The 21,038-nt window shown below is 39.9% G+C and overlaps 1 protein-coding gene across 1 annotated transcript in view; it reads right to left on the bottom strand.

The window, feature by feature from the left end:
• Positions 1-569: 569 nt before the first annotated feature.
• LOC120915228 (ceramide synthase 4-like) overlaps positions 570-21,038 on the bottom strand; it is a 190,858-nt gene continuing 170,389 nt past the window's right edge. The window contains exons 9-11 of the mRNA XM_040325564.1: positions 13,499-13,605; positions 7,178-7,334; positions 570-1,752 (exon numbers count right to left, since the gene is read on the bottom strand). Coding sequence (XP_040181498.1) covers positions 1,591-1,752; positions 7,178-7,334; positions 13,499-13,605 — 426 coding nt within the window. The 3' untranslated portion in view covers positions 570-1,590. The remainder of the gene's footprint in view (positions 1,753-7,177; positions 7,335-13,498; positions 13,606-21,038) is intronic.

Below are 21,038 nucleotides of genomic sequence, written 5' to 3'. Positions count from 1 at the left end.
AATAAATATATGCTTATTGGGAGTTTTCTTTTACCAAAAATATGTAGCAGAATACATATTGGCCTAAATTGATGAAGAAATTTGATTTTTTACATATTTTTTTTGATTGGATAGGATTAATAGCAGAAAGTTTTCAAAATTGTTGGTCTTTTTTTGTTTATAGCGCAAAAAATTAAAACCACAAAGATGATCAAATGTCACCAAAAGCAAGCTCTATTTGTAGAAAAAAAAATACATACATATTATTTGGGTACAGAGTTGCATGACCGCTCAATTGTCAGTTAAAGTAACGCAGTAAAAAAAATACATACATATTATTTGGGTACAGAGTTGCATGACCGCTTAATTGTCAGTTAAAGTAACGCAGTGCTGTATCGCAAAAAATGGCCTGGTAATGAAGGGGGGTAAATGTTTTAATCCATTAAATCAACAGCATTCCACTAATTATTCCATTGTCTTTCAGCTTCCCTTTCACTCTGATATGAAACCATTGCCAAGATTTTGGACTTTGCTTTCTAGAGTGGTCATTGTATTGATGATAATAAGAAATAATTATCCACATTTATAAATTAACTTTAGCATTTAGACTTTATTATTTATTTAGTTCAATAATTATATTTCTACCAACAACAATAAAAAAGTATACATGTATTCTCAGTTAAAACAGTTCAAAATGGTTCCAAACTCCAAACTCTTTTTATTGACCTTACATATACTGTAACTGGCCATAAATTATTTTGAAGCTGGTTATCTGAATTTGGTTTTAAAAATAATGGTATAATTTAAAAGAAATCAATAAGGCATCATTCAAGAAAAAGTAACCACTTAAAGGTCAGTCCATCTACTCATATTGAAGTTCTTTTTTTATTTTCGGTCACTGCTAGTTGCCTAAACATTCACTACCTTCTTTTAAATGGAAAATGACCATCTGGAGTTCCAGGCTCTGATCGTCCTGTTAGAAAAGGCTCAAGTACTATGGCCATTGGATGTTCCTGTGAACTGGGCACAGCTGAGACAACAGCTACCACCATTTTTCTCTGGTGCCCATGTTAAAAATAGAAGCTAATGGGTAATTCATCATTCAGGCATCTACCAGCAGGCTGATATTTGGGTGGACTTAACCTTTACAATGTAGCCTTTATCCCACTTGTGCTAAAGACCAAAAACAAGACAGTAATAGAAACTCAAATTGCGTACTACATTATTTTAGTAAAGATTTTGTTTAAGAGCTACTAAAGTTTTATGAAGCTCTATAATCAGATATTTTAAATTAGTAATAGGGCTACAGGATTTGGTGTAAATTGGCAACTAGTTGTAGTGTGACAAAGAGCACAACGTAAAAAAAATCTGATTGTAAGCTCTACAGGTTAACAACTCAAATACTGTATACATCTGCATAGCATTATGGCATCATAAGGATTTAGGTAACCTATCAACAGATATATAACACATTGCTCTGCAATGTTTAGAATATCTGAAATTCATCTATGCCAGAGTGCATGACCACTATATTCAACACAGCTAAAGTAGCAAAGATCACAAGAGCATTAGGTGGTACGGTCCATAAGTAGCTGTAACTAAAGTGGTCTTTCAGTGACTGTTACTAATCACTCCGTTTTCTGTAGCCTTGCGGGACACAAAATTGTTGTTGCTGCGCCGGTGTCCCCTCTTTTTCTCTACTTCTGAAGACTTTTTGAATCCTTGTCCACTGTTGTCACTGTCCTCCACATCACTTCGAACATCATTGCCTAGCTGCATGGTACAAAAGGGTTTGGAATAATGTTCAGATTTAATTTGCACTGTTATAAGCAGAGTTTTAGGCTTCATTTCCACTGGCGTTTTTACAGCCACTTTTCTGAGCGTTTTTTACAGCTTAAAAACGCCTGTCCATGTTATTCTATGGCATCATGCCCACATAGGCGTTTTTGAGCTGCAAATGGCATAGGCGTTTTTGAGCTGTAAAAAAACGCGGGACCAGGGCGTTCTGTGGCTCCAGCAATAGAGCTGTAAAAACGCCAGACATTAAAAAACGCTCAAAAACGCTACCGCAGCGTTTCTGAGCTCCGCTCACAATTTTTTTTTTTTTTTTTTTACAAAATAAACATGGACAGGCGTTTTTAAGCTGTAAAAAAGGCTAACACAAGTGGCTGTAAAAACGCCAGTGGAAATGAAGCCTTAAAGATAAAAGCAATAAATTAAACAAAGCATAAGAAACAATGCATTTTAAATTGCTATAAGTTAATTTTCAGATATACAGTATTCCAAGTAAAATGGAGAACCTTACTGAGAACAAATGCTGAAAGAATAGTTGCCTTTTTTTTTTTTTTGTAAGAAAAGGCAACTATAATTAAAAAAATCTAAAATTATAACTTGTTTACATGCAACAGCTAACCTAAACTCCATCCTTCATACATATAAAAATCAAGCTTCCCAAGAACAGGTGGAAATATAACCATTTTTTTTTTTATCTTTTTAGAATCTTCTGTTATGACAATCCTTGACTATTTAGTGAGCCTATGACCAAAAACCAGATGGTCAACCGGGGAATTCAATTTCTAAGTAAAAAATGGCAGCTTTTGCTCATGCCAAAATGACACATTTATTAATGGCTAAGCCTATTTCTGACATTTGGTGTTTACAAGTTAAAATCCGATTTATTTTTTATGTCACATGGTATTTGTGCAGCTTTTTGGGAAAAAGACACTTTCATGAATAAAAAAAAATAATTAAAAAGTAAAGTTAGCCCAATTTTTTTGTATAATGTGAAAAGATGATGTTACGCTGAGTAAATAGATACCAAACATCTCACGCTTTATAATTGCACGCACTCGTGGAATGGCGACAAACTACGGTACCTAAAATTCTCCATAGGAGACGCTTTAATTTTATTTATTTTATTACGGTTACCAGGTTTAAGTTACAGAGGAGGTCAATGGCTAGAATTATTGCTCTCGCTCTGACGATCGCGGCAATTCCTCACATGTGTGATTTAAAAAAACGTTTACATATGCTGGTGTGACTGCCGTATGCGTTTTCTTTGCTGCGCGAGCTCGCGGGGACGGGGCGCTTTAATTTTTTTTCTTATTTCTTTTATTTATTTTTTATAATATAAAATTATGTTTTTAAAAAATATATATTTTGATCACTTTTATTGCTGTCACAAGGAATGTAAACATCCACATTACCAATTACAGTTGCTATATTTTTAAATTATGCTTTTATATAGCATAAGATAAAATGTATGCAACTTTTTTATTTCAACACTTTATTGATTACTAGCAATATTAATAAACATCTAGGACACAGGGTACCAAACTAAATAATTTTTCTCAAATGGTTACAGCGTACAATATATCTACATTACATGCCCAATGGCTTAATCTAATATTTATCAACCTGCCGTAGGCAAATATTGTATATTTTTCATCTATATTACTGCTATTTTTTCAGATTCTAAACTCTGTGCTATTTAAAGCTTCTTCTCTGTCAATGTCACTGTTTATCAACTTTACATTTTTTCCTATGTAAAAACTTTTATTTTTTTTTAACAATAGATGCTGGCCATTTTAACATGGTACTTGTGCTGCAATTGCAATATTTACATTATATTTGCATCCGGAAAGTAATCACAGCACTTCACTTTTTCCACATTTTGTTATGTTACAGCCGTATTTCAAAACGGATTGAATGAATTATTTTTCTACAAACAATACCCCATATTGACAACGTGAAAGAAGCTTGTTTGAAATCTTTGCAAATTAAAAAAAAAAAAAAAATCCCCCCCCCCCCCCCCAAAAGAAACACATGTACATAAAAACCCTTTCACACTGTGCCGCCACTAGCGTCAGCGGTAAAATTCCGCTAAAAAATGTTTTAAGCGGATCTTTACCGTCGGATTTGCGGCACTATTCGGCCGATAGCGGGGCACTTTTAACCCCCCGCTAGCGGCCAAAAAAGGGTTAAAACTGCCTGCAAACCCCCACTTTATATTGATTGTTGGGGTGTTGCAATATTGACTTTCAGTGTCCAGCTGCTATTTGTTTTTAGCAATTATTTGTTTGCGCTGATTATACCTTTTATCGGGTTCGTAAAAAAGCAGCCTTTCTTCTGAGTTTTTCTAATCATATGCAAGCAAAAATGCTATTTTTTTAAAAAGATTCCTTGCACATTAATCAGGTATTCTTTGCAAAGTGAAGCTTTCCTTTATTTACTAAGCTCTGGAGAAACTGCCTTAGCAAAATGCACAGTCTATTTGCTCTTAATAAATCAACCCCATTAGTGTCTTGTTAATGCGCGTTTTCGCACACTTTTTTTCCACTTTTTCGTGCTGCACACTCAGGGGTTGATTTAATAAAGGCAAATGAACGGTGCCCTCTGCAAGAGTAGTTGCTCCAGAGCTTAACCTCCCTGGCGGTATGATTCTGTCTGAAAAAACATGCTGAAAGCGGTACAATTATTTGCAAGGAAATTTGGTGTTTTATACTGTAGGCCTGTGATTTTTAGGAATAACTCACTTAAATCTGACCAAACAAGAATCTAATAGGCATCTCGGGTATGACATTTTTTTAAAAACAAAATTTTAAATTATAATATAATAAATAATTATAAATAATTATAGAAAGTAATAATATAATTAAAATAAAAATTATTCAATAATGTAATCAACTCAAAATCACTGAAATTTTCTCAGTTGCAGAATTGTTGCTGTCATTATTTTTTTTTTTTTTATGACCAAACAAGAATCTAATAGGCATCTCGGGTATGACATTTTTTTAAAAACAAAATTTTAAATTATAATATAATAAATAATTATAAATAATTATAGAAAGTAATAATATAATTAAAATAAAAATTATTCAATAATGTAATCAACTCAAAATCACTGAAATTTTCTCAGTTGCAGAATTGTTGCTGTCATTATTTTTTTTTTTTTTTGACGAATTTCCCCGCAAATCGCTATCGCACAATTCTGCAAGTGATTATAATTTATTATCGCTGTTTTCTAGCTGATCTAAAACCATTTTTGACATAAAAATAGACACTTTTGGTTGCTATGGACAATCTACAGTTTTCAGGCAGAAAAAAAGGTTTTTATTATATAGAATGACATGCAGGGCACTGGACAGACCACTAGGGACAAGGGGTGTGTGTTTTTTTTACATACAGTACTGTAATCTATAAGATTACAGTATACTGTATGTAATGTGTTTGTTTACTTTTTTGAATTTGGCGCCGATCTCCGCTCCCGTGCGTCGTAACGTCGCAGGGAACGGAGATCGGCGGCACAGGAGGACGCTGTGTGAATCGAGCGAGGTCCCGCTCGCTCACACAGCGCGGTGACATCGCTGGATCCAGGACAAGGTAAGCCAGCGCACGCTGCAGGCTCTGCATGTCTACCCCGAGCGTGACTCGGGGATACCGATCGCAGCAGAAAAAATCCACCCCGAGTCACGCTCGGGGTTACCGCCAGGGAGGTTAACAAATGAGTGGGAGCTCTACTGACTTCCATCATCCAATCATGTGCAAGCAAAAATGCATTTTGTTTTATTTTCCTTGCACGTGACTGGGTATTCTTTGCAAAATTAATCTTTACCTCATTTACTAAGCTCTGGAGCAACTGCTTTTGCGGAGTGCAACTGCTCTTTGCAAAGTGCACAGTTTATTTGCCTTTAGTAAATCGACCCCATAGGGTAGCCCATTCATTTCAACGGGCTGCCCTATGCACAACAAACGCGCCAACAAAGCTCATGTAACTTTTTGGGCATTGAGCTTCACACATTTAACTGAATGTTTTACCGTGCCTCTGCTCTTCACATTTAGGGTGCCATTAACAATGAATAGCACCACAAGTGCTTTTCATGCATTCCATTAATGCGTGCAAAGCCGCATGATTTTGCATGCATGCTCAGATGTGAATGCAGCCTAAATGAAGAGCATTATATTACATTATATTAAATACATACTGTTGTGGAAATTTTATGAAGATGTATTTAATATGTATTGTCATAGTGTCGCCCAGTGTTAGTTCTCCCGCAACCTGCTCTAAAGAGCAGACTGGGGCAGACTGACGCTGGTCGAGTCCCGTCTGGAATTGGAAAACTTCCTGGGATTGGAGAGAGATGTTTGCAGAGTGGGGGTATGTCCGTCAGCGAAAGGGCCCTTGTGCATTGCACAGACGATCGTCTGAGGGGATATGTTCGCTCTGCAAGGACATTATCGTTTATAGGCGGATGTACGCTCTTGTCTCTGCTGTGTCTGATCAGCACATGTTAGGAACTCATAGCATGCATCTGCAGATAGCCTCCCATCCACAAGGAACGGTAGCATAATCCGGGTATGCGTTGTTTTTTGGAACAACGCAGAATAAGGATTCCTATCAGCGGAAATAAGGGAGCCTTTGAGTTGTTATGGTCAGAGACAGAGTTCATGTTTGTTCAGCAATGCAGCTTCCTTTGTTTAGTTCAGTGTTTCTCAATTCCAGTCCTCAGGCCCCCCCCAACAGGTCAGGTTTTCAGGATTTCCATTATTTTGCACAGGTGATTTGATCAGTTTCACTGCCTTAGTAATCACCACAGCCTTTTCATCTGAGGGAAATCCTGAAAACCTGACCTGTTGGGGGGGCCTGAGGACTGGAATTGAGAAACACTGGTTTAGTTGAATCCAGGAAAGGCAATACACCCTGTCTCTGCTCAGACACACCCATAGGACTCCTTTAGCCATTGGTTGTTTGTATTAACTCATCCTGTTGGAAGGATTTCCTGTTAGGTCATTTCTGTGTGGAGGTCATATCCTGTGATGTCACTTCCCATGGAGGAAGCGATTGGCTGCTGGAGCCATCACTTCCTGTTTGTCAATGCTTTTGTGATTTACGAATAAAAAGCCAAGCTGACTGGTCGCTGGGGCAGTCAGGCTGATGGAGCTGAGAACTTAAGCTATGATGATGTCTGTTTACTTGGGGATATACGGGAAATAGAGTGCTAGGTAAGATACATTGGGGGTTATTTACGAAAGTGGATTTGCCTTTCGTAAATAACCCCCATTATATCATTACACGAAATGTGTGCTTATTAGCACAGGAGATATGGTGTGCGAATAGCGTACAGCCAAATTTCCCTGACAATACAGATATACTTTAAATCACAGTCTGCAAACAAATGATAAAAAAAATTATTCATACCTTTCCAGTGAATGTGAACCTATAAAGCATCCGCAATATCATATATGCCCAAAACATATGCAGTATTTGTAGAATCATTAGTAGGGCATTAAAAAAATAATATCCAAAGAAAGGCTGAAAGCGTAACATGGAGTAGTAATATGTGCTATAAATAATCCTGGAAAACAGAAATTTGGACATCTTAACCTGGATTGGAGTATACGTCTATTATTAAAACATTTCGGGTGACACATGAAAGAGGTAGGAGCAATAAGACCCCTTTCACACTGGTGCGGTTTGCAGGCGCTATTGCGCTAAAAATTGCGGCTGCAGTTTCTCCAGTGTGAAAGCCTTCAGTCCTGCTAGCCGCATCTTTGGAGCGGTGAAGGAGCAGTGTGTATACCACTCCTCCACCGCTCCTGCCCATTGAAAGCTATGGGACACAACGGCTATACTGGCGGCAAAGCACCTCTGCAGAGGTGCTTTGCTGTGGTTTTTAACCCTTTTTCGGCCGATGTGGCCGAATAGCTCCGCAAAATTAGCGCTTTACTGCCACCGCACCTCCCGCCCCAGTGTGAAAGGGGCCTAACTGTGAATTCTTATTCCTTATTTACAACTTACCAAAATGTTAAAAGTACTAACAAGCAAACTGTGTGGCATTGCCCATGGCATTATATCATATACGGTATCTGCTACTGCATTAAAAAATCATGAAAAAAATTTGAGAAAATATCTATGGGTAATTCTTCCACTATTCACATTTGTGTAGAATATTAAGTATTGTTATTATAATGACATAATAGAAGACGATAAATATTTAATTAGGCAATATATTTCAATCTCATACGCTTTAGACAACCTTTGCATTTTGGGTCCTTAGTGGCAATTTATAGAGAACTGACATCTTGAAGCAAATAAGTATTTATATTTCTACATATAATATATACAGTGTAACGGTCACCACCGTTTACGATATCCCTTCCATCAGTCACGACAGCTTATCTGACACTCCAACCATCCAACAGACATCAGACATCCCATTTCCCAGAATAACCGAGACACACAGCTCTGGGTTCTGGTTTCAAATGAAAGACATCTTTAATGGTTAGCTCTCAAGTTTATATACAGTTTTCAAGGCATGTAAGGAACAATCAAACTCTCCACCCACACATCACACCCTGGGGGGCCTTTAATACACCTTCAGATGGCTAATTACTAACCATTCCAGACATTTCGGAACGGGTCTATTATTAACATGACCTAATCACTCCACCTGAGAAGTCACATTCCTTCATTAACAGAATTAAAACAAAACACCATCACACAATGATTTCCCCTCAATCCACATCTTTAGACAGACGGTCTGTCTCCGACAGAAAGGTATTCACACCTGAGCATCAATAGGCTTTAAACAGTGTTATCACACAATGAAAGGCCTTTCAGGAGCCAGCCCCATTTAACAACTCACTAGCCTGGGCTAAGCATTGAATGAGTCATTATTGACCGGTAGGGTCAGAATATTCTTTGCAGACATTAAGGAATGTATGGTGGATTACTGTCCATGCTAAAACAATCCAACATATGTCCCTTATCTCCTGGCTCAATCTGTGCCCAAAAGTGACTCCTGTTACATACAGTATATAGCTTTGTAGCATAGAGGCAACATAGATCTGTCCACAATTCCCAGAGTTCTGTGCCACTGGCGGGTGAGGAATTCTGAGACTAATTCCACCGCAACTGGACACATAAGCTGTATATGACTAAGATATGTGTTACTAAACCCACAACAGGAAAATCAGTCTGTATATGCAGTAAAGCATGCTTGTTATACTCACAGTGGAACCTAAGGGGTTAATCCTCTGTATTGTGTAAAAAAAAGCTGTTTGAGCCTGTCATCTCTAATCCTCTCCTTCTTCCACTGTCCCCAATCTATCTCTTGATAGAACATGCTTAGTTTGGCGTGTATTGATATAAAGTTATTTTTCTTTGTCAGGATGCATGTGATCAGCACAGAGCCAATCAGCACTGTCCAGACCGAGGGTTAGGTGTCATTGAGCCTCATAGAACAGTCAGGGGGGTATGAAGACTCCTCATACAAGCTTTAACCAGACACTGATAGAAGTGACAAGACTGCTTTATACTGCTGATGAGAAAGGGTATTTAGCAGTTTGTATTTACTAAAAAAAAATCCATTTCCATATTCTGTGTAATGTGGGAGACCAGATACAGGTATAGTGAATGCAGGGTCCTGGGTTTAGTAACACTTTAAATAATAATAGATAAAAGTGAATTGAATTCAGCTATACATACTCAGATGCCTCAAATATTAATGTGGTTGTAAACCTCAGACATTAAATGTGAACAAAGTACATATTTCTATAGTTTTTACTTTCCTCTCTAAAGCTCTAAGTATCATCTCTGTCTGCTGTCTCCTTTGTCTGATATCTGCATAAGTCACTTCTGACAAGTTTTTCTGACACCAAGAGATAAAAAGGGGAAAAAGCCACAGTACACAGCCTGTGATTGACAGCCTCTGCTCTGTTCCTGTGCGCTTTGTAAAGGGGGTGCACTGGGTCCTTAAAAAAATGTTATTAAGGAGTATAAAATATCAAGTGAATACTCACAAACGCATATTGTGCTGTCACACTTGTTGTATGTAAGAGATAATATAATGCATAGTTATGGTAATATTTCTATAATTGGTTGTTAGACTGCATTCTTGTGGTTGTTTTGGGTATTGCACCATAATTTTCTGTTTTATTCTCCCTGCCCCTCCCATATTTGTGATGTATTTCCTGTTCCTGCTTCATTATGCTTATGGGATAAGAGATGGCCACTTGTCTAGGCCTTTCATGCAATCTGCTCGCATGTTTTGACCTTCAAATACCATCTTTCAATCATCTACTGCATCCTGTTGTCTGCTATACCTCCTGCTTGCAATACAGATATTGTGGATGGAAAAACGTGTTTCGGTAAGTTAAATCTGATAAAGGCTGTCTGCAGTGGTTATATCTGCTTATACAGGCAAGACATCGAGGTCTCAGCAAGAGATTACCCATTCCTAGACGCTATGAAGCTTTTCCTATGGTGATTTGGAAGCAGTGTCACCTGCACCTCTAGATATGTCTGTGCATGATATGTGTTTGTGAGTATTCACTTGTTATTTTGTACTTCTTAATAAAATGTATTTATGGTAATGCACTTGGTCAGTGCATCCTCTCCTTTGTTGTTTTGGGGAAGTTACAATGCCAGTGTCTGGGGCAATAGAGGGCATAGTGGCCACTGGTTTTACAATGCAGAAATCATAGGTAATCAAGCCTGTGATTTAAAAAAAATGCACCTTCATTTTCTCTTAGACTAAAGACTGAGGAAAGAAAGTAATAAAGCACCAGCAACAACACAGGGAAAACGTTTCTGCCGGAGTGCAGCTTTAAAATGGTTGTAAAGGTTTTTACCTTTATGCATTCTATGCATGAAGTTAAAAATCCTTCTGTGTGCAGCAGCAGCCCCTCCCCCCCCCCCCTCAATACCCAATACCAGCATTGTGCATGAGAGCCTCGACTGTCCCGGGCCTCGACTGTCCCAGAAGCCATTGAGGAGAGAGTGGGGGCAGGGCCGTCTTTAAGGCAGGGCAAAAGGGACAGCTGCCCTGGGCCCTGTCATTGTTGTGGGGCCCAAAGAAGCTGCCTCATACTTGCCAACTATCCCAGTTTAAATTTCCTTGTCTCTTGAGGTTTTAGTCCTGTGCGGTGTCCTGATATCTCAGTGTGAAGTGCTGCTACTAGTGCTGCCCAGCTCTGCCCTATTGTTGTGTACAGATGACTCACCTGCAGACCCTGTCTTTACATGTAAATAACCGTTATTCATATGTAAATAACGTGAGCATTCATATGTAAATAGCGGAAGCATTCATATGTAAATAGCTGAGGCCGACGATATTCATATGTAAATAAAGGCAGCATTCATATGTACAGGGTGGGCCATTTATATGGATACACCTTAATAAAATGGGAATGGTTGGTGATATTAACTTCCTGTTTGTGGCACATTAGTATATGTGAGGGGGGAAACTTTTCAAGATGGGTGGTGACCATGGCGGCCATTTTAAAGTCGGACATTTTGAATCCAACTTTTGTTTTTTCAATAGGAAGAGGGTCATGTGACACATCAAACTTATTGGGAATTTCACAAGAAAAACAATGGTGTGCTTGGTTTTAACGTAACTTTATTCTTTCATGAGTTATTTACAAGTTTCTGACCACTTATAAAATGTGTTCAATGTGCTCTCCAGTGACATGCGGCAAGTGCTATGCTGTGGGCTCTTGCTGAATGAAGCTAGGACAGCCACTGATGTTTCTTCATTAGACCCCTTTCACACTGGATCTGCCTATAGCGGAGCCTTAAAATCGCGGTAAAATCGTGGTAAAATAGCGGTGTTTTACCACTGGAGACCACATTGAACACATTTTATAAGTGGTCAGAAACTTGTAAATAACTCATGAAAGAATAAAGTTACGTTAAAACCAAGCACATCATTGTTTTTCTTGTGAAATTCCCAATAAGTTTGATGTGTCACATGATTGAAAAAACAAAAGTTGGATTCAAAATGGCCGCCATGGTCACCACCCATCTTGAAAAGTTTCCCCCCTCACATATACTAATGTGCCACAAACAGGAAGTTAATATCACCAACCATTCCCATTTTATTAAGGTGTATCCATATAAATGGCCCACCCTGTATATCATGCCCCTCTGCAGTGAAGAGATGATGTGTTGTAACCTCTAGCAACCAATCAGTGAGCAGTTTTACTGTACAGTAATCAACCAATCAACAAGAAGAAATCATATGCTGTAACCTCTAGCAACTAATCAGTGAGCCGTAATGTGTGCTGTAACCTCTAGCAACCAGTCAGTAAGTGGTAATGATATGCTGTAACCTCTGGCAACCAATCGCAATCACTGCCTGATCTGATACAGTAAACTGATTTTAAGTCTAGCTGATATTTATTGTATGTCTCAGAGTAGGTGGAGAGCAAAATTGCATGGGGGGACCCCTAGAATTTTTTTGCCCAGGGTCCAATCAATATTAAAGACAGCCCTGACTGGGGGACGGGGCCGAGCCGCGCAGCTCAGGAGCAAGCCTGCTCAGGTACCCTCAGCTGCTTGCTGTGGGGGGCACTCAACAGGAGGGAGGGGCCAGGAACACCAGCTGGGGACCCGAGCTGCTGTGGCTCAATTATGCTACATATTGAGTGTGTGTTTTTTGTCTGATTTTTTTACAATTTTTAAAATGATTTTGTTACAATTTTTTATTTAATTTAATTTTTTCATTAATTTGTATTTAATATTTGTTTCCCTACAATGCTATTGGGGCCTTTGGTGAGGTATCAGTGGTCTAAACAGACCCCTGAAGTCTCACTTTTAAAACAGAGAAAGGGACTGAGGAAACACATTCCCCAGTCCTTTTTTCTGTATCCACAGCTGCACTGCAGATGAATGAACAGGAGACAGAGGCTCCTGTTCATTCATAAACTGAAGCATTAATGAACACAGTTGGTGATCAAAAACAATCATTTAATGTGTTCACTTAGAAAAGGAAGGGGACAGTAAATGACACATTTACCGGCCCCTTCCCTGTTCTCCATCCTTATGATCCCCCTTTGTGCCTGCAACTGCTGCCGGCAGGTGCGGAGGGCATCCGGTAGTACTGCAGGGGAAAGGGGCTTTCCGCAAAGGGCACCCGATGAAGTGGAGGGGCCTAGAGTGCCGACGGGCACCCCAGAAGAAGAGGATTGGGGCAAAATTATTGCACAGAGCAGATAAGTATAGGCATGTTTGTTATTTTTTTTATTTTTTTTTAAATGAGGGTTTACAACCCCTTCAATATGTCAGGTACTAATGTTGACATGGTCCTCTCTATATTGGCCAATCCAACCATAATAACACCCTATTGGTTGTTATGGGCACCTAAAGTACCTTCAGACACTTTCATAAAAGACCAAATTGGCCTTCTCATTTCCTCTTATTATTTTGTGACAAGATGGGAGTCAGTGAATAAATAAAGGTCTAGGACAGATGCTATGATTTGCATGATTTGGTGGAACATGTAAAGGGACACTATTTTAATATCAATGGAGAAGTGAATAGATGGGGAGCTTATCACACAGGGGAACAGTAGTGGTCAAGGTAGATGCCTGATTGAAAGTTTCTGTTTACAATGGGATGGAGAACCTTCCATAAACATGATCTGCAATAGGTAGTGCATGTTTTTCATGGGGGGTAACAATTTTACTATATGGAAACACATCTAATCTGCAAAACAAATTAAGTATCAGGACTCACCTTGTAGGAAGCAGATACAGACGAGTGACAATGAATACTAAAACAAAGATTACAAACAATATGTTGCATGTCCTTTTCCACTTGCTGTAAGTGCATATCTTTGCTAGCTAAGGAAAAAATTAAGAAAACGTTTTAAATTTTTTTTTTTTTTTGGGGGGTAAATAGATACTGATAACTTAATTTTACACAAGTCTTAAGCCCTGTACACACGATCGGATATCTGATAGAATCTAATCCGATGGATTTTTTCATCAGATATCCGATGAAGCTGACTTTCATCAGTCTTGCCTACACACCATCAGTCAAAAATCAGATTGTGCCAAAACGCGTTGACGTACAACACTACGACGAGCCGAAAAAAATGAAATTCAATGCTTCCGAGCATGCGTCGACTTGATTCTGAGCATGCATGGATTTTTGGCCGATGGAGTTCCACACAGACGATAAGATTTTTCTATCGTTTTTTTATCCATAGGAAAAATTTAAAACATGTTCTATTTTTTTTCACCGATGGAAAAAAAACGATAGGGCCCACACACGATCGGTTTGTCCAATGAAAACAGTCCATCGGTTTGTTTTCATCAGACAAACCGATCTTGTGTACCCGGCTTTAGAGGATTATTTATTAGGTTAGTGCAGTTAACATTACACACAGTAATTCTATAATTCTATAGATTCTATTACTTTTTATCAAATTTCAAATACCAAAATGTGATTTCTAATTGATTGCTATACATTGACCCACATTGTTATCCGCCTAAAGTGCAAATTAGGAAGTCTCTCAGCACACCCTTCCTGTCCAGACCATTTTTCAGTTTTCAGTGCTATGAAAGTTCGACTGACAATTACTTGATTCTGCAACACTCGTTTTCTATAAATTTTTTGAAACAGAGATTTTTTTGGTGGTATTTAACCACTTCAATACTGGGCACTTTTACTCCCTTTTTGCGCAGGCCAATTTTCAGCTTTCAGTGCTGTTGCACTTTGAATGACAATTATTCAGTCATGCAACACTGTACCCATATGACGTTTGAATAATTCTTTTGAGACAGATAGAGCTTTCTTTTTCTGGTATTTAACTGAAAGTTTTTTTTTTTTACTAGACCAACAATTAAAAAAAATGTTTTTCTTTGTTTATGTTATAAAATTTAGCAAATAAGTAATATTTCTTCTTCACTGATGTACGCTGATGAGACTGCACTGATGGGAACTGATTAGGCTGCACTGCTGTGCACTGATGAAGCTGCACTGATTATCAGTGTATATGTTCCCTGCCAGACTTGCCACTTATCGGCTCTCTTTCCTCGTGCCGTGGCAGTTTATTTACAGTGGGGATCGAAAGTTTGGGCACCCCAGGTAAAAATTTGTATTAATGTGCATAACGAAGCCAAGGAAAGATGGAAAAATCTCCAAAAGGCATCAAATTACAGATTAGACATTCTTATAATATGTCAAAAAAAGTTAGATTTTATTTCCATCATTTACACTTTCAGAATTACAGAAAACAAAAAAATGGCATCTGCAAAAGTTTGGGCACCCTGCAGAGTTAATATCTTGTACTGCCCCCTTTGGCAAGTATCACAGCTTGTAAATGCTTTTTGTAGCCAGCCAAGAGTCTTTCACTTCTTGTTTGAGGTATCTTTGCCCATTCTTTCTTACAAAAGTCTTCCAGTTCTTTGAGATTTTCAATTATGTTGAGGTCAGGAGATTGTGAAGGCCATTGCAAAACCTTCAGTTTACACCTCTTGATGTAATCCCCCATGGATTTTGAGGTGTGTTTAGGATCATTATTCATTTGTAGAAGCCATCCTCTCTTTAACTTCAGCTTTTTCACAAATGGCATCAAGTTACTATCCAAAATTTGCTGACATTTTATTGAATCCATTTTTCCTTCTACTCGTGAAATGTTCCCTGTGCCACTGGCTGCAATATCACCCCAAAGCATGATTGATCCACCCCCATGCTTAACCACTTCCATACAGGGCAGTTATACACCCATCTATACCAGGCCTATTCTGGCACTTCTTTCCTACATGTACAAATCATAATTTTTTTGCTAGAAAATTACGCAGAACCCCCAAACATTATATATGTTTTTTTAGCAGACACCCTAGGGAATAAAACGATGGTCATTGAAACGTTTTATCTTGCACGCTATTTGCGCAATAATTTTTCAAACGCCTTTTTTTTGGAAAAAAATTGTTTCATGAATTAAAAAAATAACAAAACAGTAAAGTTAGCCCAATTTTTTTGTAAAATATGAAATATGATGTTACACCGAGTAAATAGATACCTAACATGTCACGCTTTAAAATTGCGCACACTCATGGAATTGCGCCAAACTTCGGTACTTAAAAATCTCCATAGGCAACGCTTTGAAATTTTTTACAGGTTACCAGTTTAGATTTACAGAGGAGATCTAGTGCTAGAATTGTTGCTGGCACTCTAACGCACGCGGCGATACCTCACATATGTGGTTTAAACGGCGTTTACATATGTCGTCGGGACTTGCGTGTGCGTTCGCTTCTGCGCGCGAGCTACTGGGGACAGGGGCGTTAAAAAAAAATATTTTTTATTTATTTATTTTTTTACATATTTATTTCTTTTTTTACACTTTTTTTTTTTTTATTATAACTTTTATTCCTATTACAAGGAATGTAAACATCCCTTGTAATAGGAATGTGTGTGACAGGTCCTCTTTATGGAGAGATGCAGGGTCAATAAGACCCCACATCTCTCCTCCAGGCTGGAAAGCATGAAATCGGTGAAAAAAAATTCACCGATCTCATGCTTGCTGTTGCTTAGCAGCCGCAATTGCGGCTTTGTTTACTTACGGGGACCCGGGCGTGACGTCATCACATCGCGCCCGGGTCCTCCGACGGTCATAGAGATGACTGGTGACCATCTGGTCACCAGTCATCTCTATGCTTCCTGCCAGCGCCGGACGATTCGTTCTCCGGGCCCCCGATGGCACGGGAGAGCCCGGAGAAGCACCGGATGGCGGCGGGAGGGGCCGCCTGTAAGAACGATCTAGCGGCGGAATCGCCGCTATGATCGTTCTTACGTTGTGCAGAATCGCCGGCAGGAGAGAAGGATATCTGAATGATGCCTCTAGCTGCAGGCATCATTCAGATATCCACCCGCAAAGCCCAGGACGTCACATGACGTCCTCCTGGATCGAGGAGGGGTTCCTGCCGCCGTCATTTCACAATGACGCGGTAAGGAAGTGGCTAACAGTTGGACAGAGGTTCTTTTCATTAAATTCTGTGCCCTTTCTTCTCCAAACGTACCTTTTCTCATTCCGACCAAAAAGTTCTATTTTAACCTCATCGGTCCACAGAACTTGTTTCCAAAATGCATCAGGTTGTCTATATGTTCTTTTGCAAAGTTCAAACGCTGATTTTTGTGGTGAGGACGTAGAAGAGGTTTTCTTCTGATGACTCTTCCATGAAGGCCATATTTGTACAAGTATCTCTTTATAGTGGAATAGTGTACCACAACTCCAGTGTTTGCCAGATCTTTCTGGAGGTATCGTGCAGTCAAACGTGGGTTTTGAATTGCTTTTCTCACAATCCTGCAAGCTGTTCTGTCTGATATTTTTCTTGGTCTTCCAGATCTTGCTTTAACTTCCACTGTTTCTGATGACTGCCATTTCTTAATTACATTCCGAACAGAGGATATTGACATCTGAAAACGCTTTGCTATCTTCTTATAGCCTTCTCCAGCTTTGTGAGCGTCAACTATTTTCAGTTTCAGTTTTCTAGACAACTGCCAAGAACCCATGGTGCTGATTGTTGGGGCAAGGTCAGATGAGTCTGGGCATTTAAAACCTTTGAGACTGACATCACCTGGTCTTCCCAGATGACGAATGGCACTTGCAAACACACTGTTCCCAGGAGAGAGCGGGGACCAGTGAGGACGGGCCGCGCCGCTCGCACATGCGCATCAGGGAACCAGGCAGTGAAGCCGCAACACTTCACTTCCTGATTCCCGCACAGAGGATGGCAACGGGGGCAGCCAAGAGACGATCGATTGCTCAGCCTTGGCTGCCGACATTGCAGGCGTGCTACACAGGTAAGTGTCCATTTTTGAAAGGTTAGCAGCTGCAGTATTTGTAGCTGCTGGCTTTTAAAAAAAAAAGTGGGTGGACCTCGGCTTTAAGCATAAAAGTCTTTATTCTTATCTTAAGAGCAAATGAAAACAGAGTTTTCAGCATCAAACAAAACTGATTTGACTACGTCATCAACACAAAGACAAAAGTCTGCTTTCCTTCAGCACAAAAGAAATACAACACATACACATTTTATGTAAGAGATTTTCCCAAAGTTAGTAGTCCAGCTTACCCAATTTCCTTGAAGTAACCCATCTCCCCCTTCTAACTTTCATATGACCTGAATCTGCCATTCCTTTGTACCCTGCGCCCAGAATCCATTCCCCTAAAAAATATCATTCTACCCCCTGATGTCGAGCTTCCTGCTTTCACATGTGGCGTCAGATATGAAAATTAGCATCAACAAGTTCTCAATAATTCTGGGGTAACTATTTATGATGTCCTATGGATTGTATAAGCTTTGCTAAGCTCTGTTCATTGGTTAATGTATAAACTTAAGCCTCCTACACACGCTCGGTTTACTTGGCAAGAACCAGCAAGAAAACTGCTGGCAGAGCTTTCTTGCCGAGTATACAGAGCGTGTGTACGAGCCTTTCAGGTTTCTCGACAAGAAAACTGCCCAGAATCTAGATGAGAAAAATAGAGAACAGTTTTCCTGCTGAGAAATCTGAGAGTGTGTATACTTACCTGTCACTGTGGAAACGCGTGCATGCTCGAAATGACTGACGCATGCGCGGTAGCTTCCTAGGCATAGGTAGGGTTCAGCAAGATGGCGGCGACGGCATCCAATGTGACGAGCAAATGCTCGTCATACGCGATGACGTCACCACGTTCTTACCTTTCAAGAGAACCGCGGTTCTTTTGAAAGGAGAGTCTGTACACTCGGGCGGCAAGAGATTCTTGCCAAGAATCTCGTCAGGAAAAACAAGGGTTTTTTCCCTGACGAGATTCTGGCCCGTGTGTACAGGGCTTAAGTCTATGTTCTCTATTATTTTTATACTTGATTATGCCAAAGATTTGCTTTGTTCTCTGCTTGATAATGATAGCTGGAGTTTGTGGATGCTGTCTGGACATTTTGTCAAAACAGCCTATGTTTTTGTTCTCATTAAATATGTTTGTATTTAAATTGTATTGCAAAGGCTTTGTCTGTATTATTGGAATTCGCTAAATAAGGAATTAAAAAAAAAATTCAATTTTTTCTATATTAAAAAATAGATTACTCGGTGTAACATAATAAAATAATTATTGCTCAGTAATTTGTATGTGAATACTGAAAAAGTAAACTGAAAACATATGAGGGGTAAATACTGTATTAATCCAACGAATGTGTGGTGCATACGTGCAATGAAAGGATTTATTTGCATTCATTTGTAAAACCAATAGACTGTATTGCAACGGCTAATTTACAAGTCATCTGTGAGTAATTTTGAACAGCGCCATTCTACTTCTTGCAAAGGGCAACTATTCCTGCTTAGAAGGCACAGCTGCTGTTCTTCTCTTGTTACTGGAGTTGTCAATGTCAGGCTTTACACTAACAACTGTACAAGTGGCTGGCATAAGTGCTGGCATAAGTGCTGCTACAGATTTTATAATGATATTAGTAGTACATTTTGTATAAACCATCTTAATAACCCTAAAAAAAAATAATAATAATAATAATAATTGGGGTTCTATTAATGAAAACAATTGTTGTGCAAACATAGCAGCATTTGCACACACATTGTGAATAATCACCATAATGTTTGTAATATGTATGAAATGTCAATTTCTGTTTTTCCTATGATTGCCACTTCCATTTAATGGCCATACATTCATTTTTTTCCGGATGGAGGTATTTCAGAAAAATACTGAAAGATGGTAATGACGATCATAGGTGATACATATAAAATTACATTTTACACATGCTTTACACTACGGGGATTTCTTGCAATGATTGTGTGAATGTTAGCAGATTTTGATATCTAATCCCCTTTGTGTTTACAAGGGAAAACACAATATGGAAAGTCACTTGCCACTTCACCTGCCACGTTGCCTTTCACCAGATGCGGAACGTCACTTGCCACAAGATATGGAATGTCACTTGCCACATCACCTGCCACCAGATGCAAATTGCCACTGCATTGGTGGCAGCACTATGTCATGTGGTGGGTGCCGAGTGAAGGCAGAAGAGCGGTGATGCGGGGGGGCGATGAGAGATGATACCATCTCTCTGATCCCCGTGCACTTCCGACATTGAGGCTGAAAGGGCGGAAGAGCAGCGATGCAAGGGGTGGAGAGAGGTGTTGTCTTCTCTCTGCTCCCCGTCAGGGCCGGACTGGGAGTAAAAACCAGCCTTGTAAAAAATGTCATACCAGCCCCATAGCATTATTATACCAGCCCAACAACATAACGTCATTATTTTCTTGTTCATAAAAGGGAAAATTATGCATTGTAAAGCACAGTTGAAGAGTGTATTATATATAGATAAGACCGATATGAAAGCACATAGGGCTAGGGATATATAACAGCAAATTACAGTTAAAAGTGGTAAAAGTGGAGCAATCATCAAGGGGGACACCTTACATCAACCCCCCCTTACATCAATGACCCCCCCCCCCCTCTCAGACTGGCCTGGCGGCGCTGTCACTGACCACCTCTCAGGTGCACTGTGCAGGGATCAGTCAGTCGGCTCCCAGTTGGTGGCTCTGGTTTTCCTATTGTCTCCTCTCCACAGTCCACACACGTCTGACTTCTCCCGTGACCCCAACCGTTGACTCCTCTCCAGACTGCAGACATGATATAAAACAAGAGATGGTCAGAGGTTGCAGGCATGGTACAGGAGATGTCAAAGGCTGTGGGCATGGTACAGGAGATGTCAGAGGATGTGGGCATGGTACAGGAGATGTCAGAGGCTGTGGGCATGGTACAGGAGATATCAGAGGCTGTGGGCATGGTACAGGAGATGTCAGAGGCTGTGGGCATGGTGCAGGAGATGGCAGAGGCTGTGGGCATGGTGCAGGAGATGTCAAGATGGCAGAGGCTGTGGGCATGGTGCAGGAGATGTCAGAGGCTATGGGCATGGTACAGAAGATGTCAAGATGGCAGAGGCTGTGGGCATGGTACAGGAGATGTCAGAGGCTGTGGGCATGGTACAGAAGATGTCAGAGACTGTGGGCATGGTACAGGAGATGTCAGAGACTGTGGGCATGGTGCAGGAGATGTCAGAGGCTGTGGGCATGGTGCAGGAGATGTCAAGATGGCAGAGGCTGTGGGCATGGTGCAGGAGATGTCAGAGGCTATGGGCATGGTACAGAAGATGTCAAGATGGCAGAGGCTGTGGGCATGGTACAGGAGATGTCAGAGGCTGTGGGTATAGTACAGAAGATGTCAGAGGCTTTGGGCATGGTACAGAAGATGTCAGAGGCTTTGGGCATGGTAGAGAAAATGTCA

Source organism: Rana temporaria, chromosome 1, assembly GCF_905171775.1.
Source record: "Rana temporaria chromosome 1, aRanTem1.1, whole genome shotgun sequence".
Classification (NCBI taxonomy): domain Eukaryota; kingdom Metazoa; phylum Chordata; class Amphibia; order Anura; family Ranidae; genus Rana; species Rana temporaria.
The sequence above is the reverse complement of the archived record's forward strand: the minus strand, read 5'-3'. Positions and strand labels throughout refer to the sequence as shown.